Source organism: Herpailurus yagouaroundi, unplaced genomic scaffold (genome assembly GCF_014898765.1).
Source record: "Herpailurus yagouaroundi ecotype Mexico unplaced genomic scaffold, PumYag 28, whole genome shotgun sequence".
In the NCBI taxonomy this organism is placed as follows: Eukaryota; Metazoa; Chordata; class Mammalia; order Carnivora; family Felidae; genus Herpailurus; species Herpailurus yagouaroundi.
In genome coordinates this window covers 102,962,475-102,966,770 of record NW_024412376.1, presented here as the reverse complement: position 1 = coordinate 102,966,770, position 4,296 = coordinate 102,962,475, and the positions used below count along the sequence as shown (strand labels likewise).

General features: G+C 36.9%; 1 protein-coding gene across 1 annotated transcript in view; it reads right to left on the bottom strand.

The window, feature by feature from the left end:
• Nucleotides 1–349: 349 nt before the first annotated feature.
• The window catches only part of ANTXR2 (ANTXR cell adhesion molecule 2), a 157,836-nt gene continuing 153,889 nt past the window's right edge, over nucleotides 350–4,296 (bottom strand). Inside the window, exon 17 of the mRNA XM_040480279.1 lies at nucleotides 350–3,634. Within this exon, the coding sequence (XP_040336213.1) occupies nucleotides 3,596–3,634 (39 nt within the window). The 3' untranslated portion in view covers nucleotides 350–3,595. The remainder of the gene's footprint in view (nucleotides 3,635–4,296) is intronic.

Sequence of the window (4,296 nt, the reverse complement as noted above, 5' to 3'; positions counted from 1 at the left end):
CATACCCACCAAAAACTTTTTTGGTAATAAAACACTTATAAACTTCCTAAAGTAATGTGATGCTATCTGCCACTTAGTAGAAGCTAACCACGGGTTTTGCCATGGAGGAGGAGGTTACAGTGCTTTACAATACTGGTAATTGTGGCCTGATTATATTTTGCTCTCTTAAAATTCAAAAATAATATATGTGAAGTGATCAATCAAAAATGTTTTAGATGCCTTTTGGCCACAATACAGACAGTGTATTAATTTTAAACATAAACCAATAAATTGCCTCTGAGCAGTAAACAGTGGTCAGTGATACACAGCTATTAAAGTTACTAACTTCACAGAGACACCCAGATCTTACATCCAGTAAAGATTAGAAAAAACAGATATTGAATAATTTATGATGTTAAATCATTCAAATAAAGTTCAGATGGAATATAAGCAAATCATTTCTCAAACAATCTGAAATACAGGTTTAAGCCTTCTATATTTTTGTCAAAATAAGAATTATCTGTAGATGGCAGGTACTGCGCCCTACTTAATGGAGGGTCTCAAATTTGACTCTGCATCTCATTGGGAAGGAAATATAAATTTTTAAAATAGAATTAACTTGGGGAAAGGCATCAGTGCTGTAACTCTTAGCACCAAATGTTTTTTCTTGGAGCACCAAATGCTTTAAGGAAAACATTCCAAGTATCAAAGTTTTCAGATAGATAAATATTTATGGATCAAATCCATAAAGAACAGACATTGTTATGAAATATATATAGATGCCTTCAAAACTTTCTTTCCAGGCAGAGTAGACACATAAGTTAGGAGTCATTTCCCACTTAATTGTGTTGCAACCTTATGCAACACAAATGGATTACGGATAAAGACTTATTCGTTTAGACACAGAAAGTAGATCTTGACTGACATTATGTCCAGAAAATTAAACAGGACTGATTCCTCTCTACAAAATATTTAAAAACTGTTATTAAACTTATAGAAATGGCTTTATTCTAACCTTTATTTTCCTGACTAAAAGGTATAGAGGTTTTTCATTTAGTTCTTTGGTGAGAAAAGAGTACTCTTTCAAAGCAAATTCTTCTATTTGCTAGATAGCAAAATGAGAGAAAATGGCATAGATCTGGTTCGTATCATTAAGTGCAGTGAAAATCCATCTGTCTTTGAACTTTATGAATTGTACTCTTTTAGTCTACACATACAGGCCATTGCCTCTCCCTCTTCACGGAGAGCTCTTCATAGTGGTATTAGAACTGGAACCCCATTTACATTCCAATTCTACAGAAAGCTATTTTTCCCTTTAAGGGCAGAGGTCTACTCCCATTGCTCATGTAGCAAAACACTAACTCAATACAAATGCCATACGATAGTAGAGAAATTCCAAGTAACTACTGAAGAAACAGCCTTGGCTTCTGTACTATCTTTGGTGCTCTTAAATACCATTTATGGATGTGCATGGATCAGAAATGAAGTGCCAATTTGAGAAAACAGCAGTAAATGCCATCCCAGATATAAAAATGTAGAACAAAGGTCTACAAGAACTCATGGGGTGTATATCAGGCTTCTAAGTCACACTTGCACACATGGATAATTACTGGCAATAGTATCATTTGTGAACATAAGCGACATTTTGGAACTGAATAGAATTCTGTCCTGAAACTAACCAGGACAATTATATATTCAACCAAACAAAACCTGAGTTTATGTGGGCTTAAAGAAAATGGTAGCAGAGGCACAGGTAAAATTTTATTTATGAATATGTAGACACATGACTTTGGATCCAGCCAGCCAGTGACATAAATAAACTTGAGCAAAAAGATTCAAGCTAGAGGATATGCATGTATACTTATATTTGTGTGTGCTTGAGTAAGGCTTCTCGGAGCAGTGCCACAGATCTGGACACCAACCAACAGAATCACTCCCGTCCTTTGAAATTTCCATTAAGAGCACAATGGGGGTAATTATACTGGGATGCTCCAAATCGCTCTTTCCATCTTGTGCACACACATGCCCGCCAAACATGAAATGCTCGCCTTCTCCCTTCCAATGTGATGGTTGTTGAACTTATTTTTAGTGTCATTTGATAAGCCTTTGTGCTCACAGAGAGACATCCCACTGACCCAGCCACTGGTCATTGTCTATACCAGTTCACATCAAAGCAGGCGCGCTTTGTCAGGTTTCGAGTCGAATATCCATTTCGCATCTGAAGTACAGTATCGAAAGTGACTAGATCATTTGAGCTTTTTTCTTCAGCTGCTGCCTTCTTCCTCCCCCACAGTGTTTCTACTCACGCTAACATAATTTGGCATCGTCGACGTGACACGATGGTGGTTTTTCTAAAAAATTATAATACATACATTTCGGTGTTTTGTGGTGGCCGATCCTCCTGAAAATTTAATTTATAAATTGATGAGAGGAGGTCTTTTTTCCTCTACTGAATCATAACCAAGGTGGAGTGCCCCTCAAAATCCAAGTAATGCGCATACAGTAATAGGTCATTCAATGTCAAAAGGCATAAAAAAGATGAGCAAAATCTTCACAGGCTGCTGCTTGCTGTTGCCTTTAATTATATTAATTAAACTTTGAAATTTTCATGCAAAGAGAGTTGCTGGCTTGTGACGCTGAAGAGCCCTTGGAGACTTGGAGGAAGGAAAAACCCTGAGCGGAAGCTTTGTGGTTACTGCTTCCTTTAAATTAAAAGCAAAACAAACTCCTGGTATGTTTACAGATATTAATGCTTTATGCACTACTAAACCCTAAACATAGAGAGAGGGGTAAATCTACCGATCCCAGAGACAAGTTCTCAAAGCACAAGTCCCTTAAACTCCATTCAAGATCTCTGCTTACAGGCTGTCTTCCTGTGGAATAACGCTCTATTAATTTTCTTCTTTTCCCGGGTGCATAATGAAAGAAAGGTGTCTTCAAAAACTAAAGGGCAAAATCTTGCTTGCTACCAACACCTTGAGGCATCCTGTCTACATTTTGTCATGCGTGTGCACTTTTCAGTGTTAGAATGACAAGATTTTCCAGTCAGAAGCTTCCCGTAAGGCACATTGTGATAGGGGACTTGGGAGGATTTTGTGATCTGACATAGCTATAAGGCAATGGACTCCTTTATTTGCTTGGCCTGGTGGGATATTCCATACTCTGCCTGTGGCTAACAATCTTGCACTGTGAAAACACAAGTGCCATGTTTCCATATAAAACACTCCTCTCTCCGTTACAGATCCATCATGGCCAGTTGTTCCGTGGTCCCTGTTTTGATATCATCTTCATGCTGTCATTTTTGCTTTTTCCTCTTCTACACTTTCAAATGCACTTTCTTGTATAAACCATAGCGTGTAGATTAACATTAGTCTTTATTTTCAATGTCATGAATCATGAGTTACTCCTGGGTTCCATCAACTCTCGTGTAGATGGCAGAACAAGTATTTAAAAATGTTTGGTGCAAGCAAAGCAGAAGGCAGAGAAAACATTTCCTGACTGAGAGGAATAAAGCTGTTCTTCCAAAAACTTCTGAAATGCATATTTTTTTCATTTGGTTGGAAATCAGCAGTGTGAAGATGTATCTTCATACCTTCTTGGTCTTCCTGTTTTCCTTTTACTGAGATGGAACTCGAGAGAAGTTTATGCACCGGCCCTAGAAAAGAAAAAAAAATCACTATTGAAATATTAAAGCAATTATAAAAAGGCATAAGAATACCTAGTTTTCCTACCATGACATAATAGACAATTACCCAAGAACACGTCAATGTTAAGATGAACCGTTAAGTCATGTTTTTTTCCCTTGGGTCAAAGCATGGTGGTGGTTCATTCAGATCTTTTCTGGAGCAAGTTCACCTACACAACCGTATGGTAAAACTAGAGTGGAAAGAACTCTATGTAAAACAGAACTATGTTATTGCTATTTAAAGTATAGCATTACTATCTTAGCAATAAAAATATCAAAGCCAAACCCTATGTTTCTTTCTATAATGGATTTAAATGAAAGTATTTCTTTATGCAATCTGGTGCTTTTAAAACTGATATAAAAATGGTGCTTCTAAAATGTATATATGAAGAATGCACTTGAGAAGTAGTAAGAGACGGAGGATAAGGAGTCAGGGAGAAAGGGAAGAGATGGCATCTCTTTCTGTTTGCATTTTAATAACAGGCTTTTGCCAAAGACAGTAGAAAACTCATCCTCTGTTGTTGACCATTTCTCTGTGTGCAACTATACACCATCATTATGTGTTCTTAACAAAGGGCGACTATTTGCATTCTACATTTTCTTTGCTTTCTTTTTTTTCTTTTTTTTTTTTT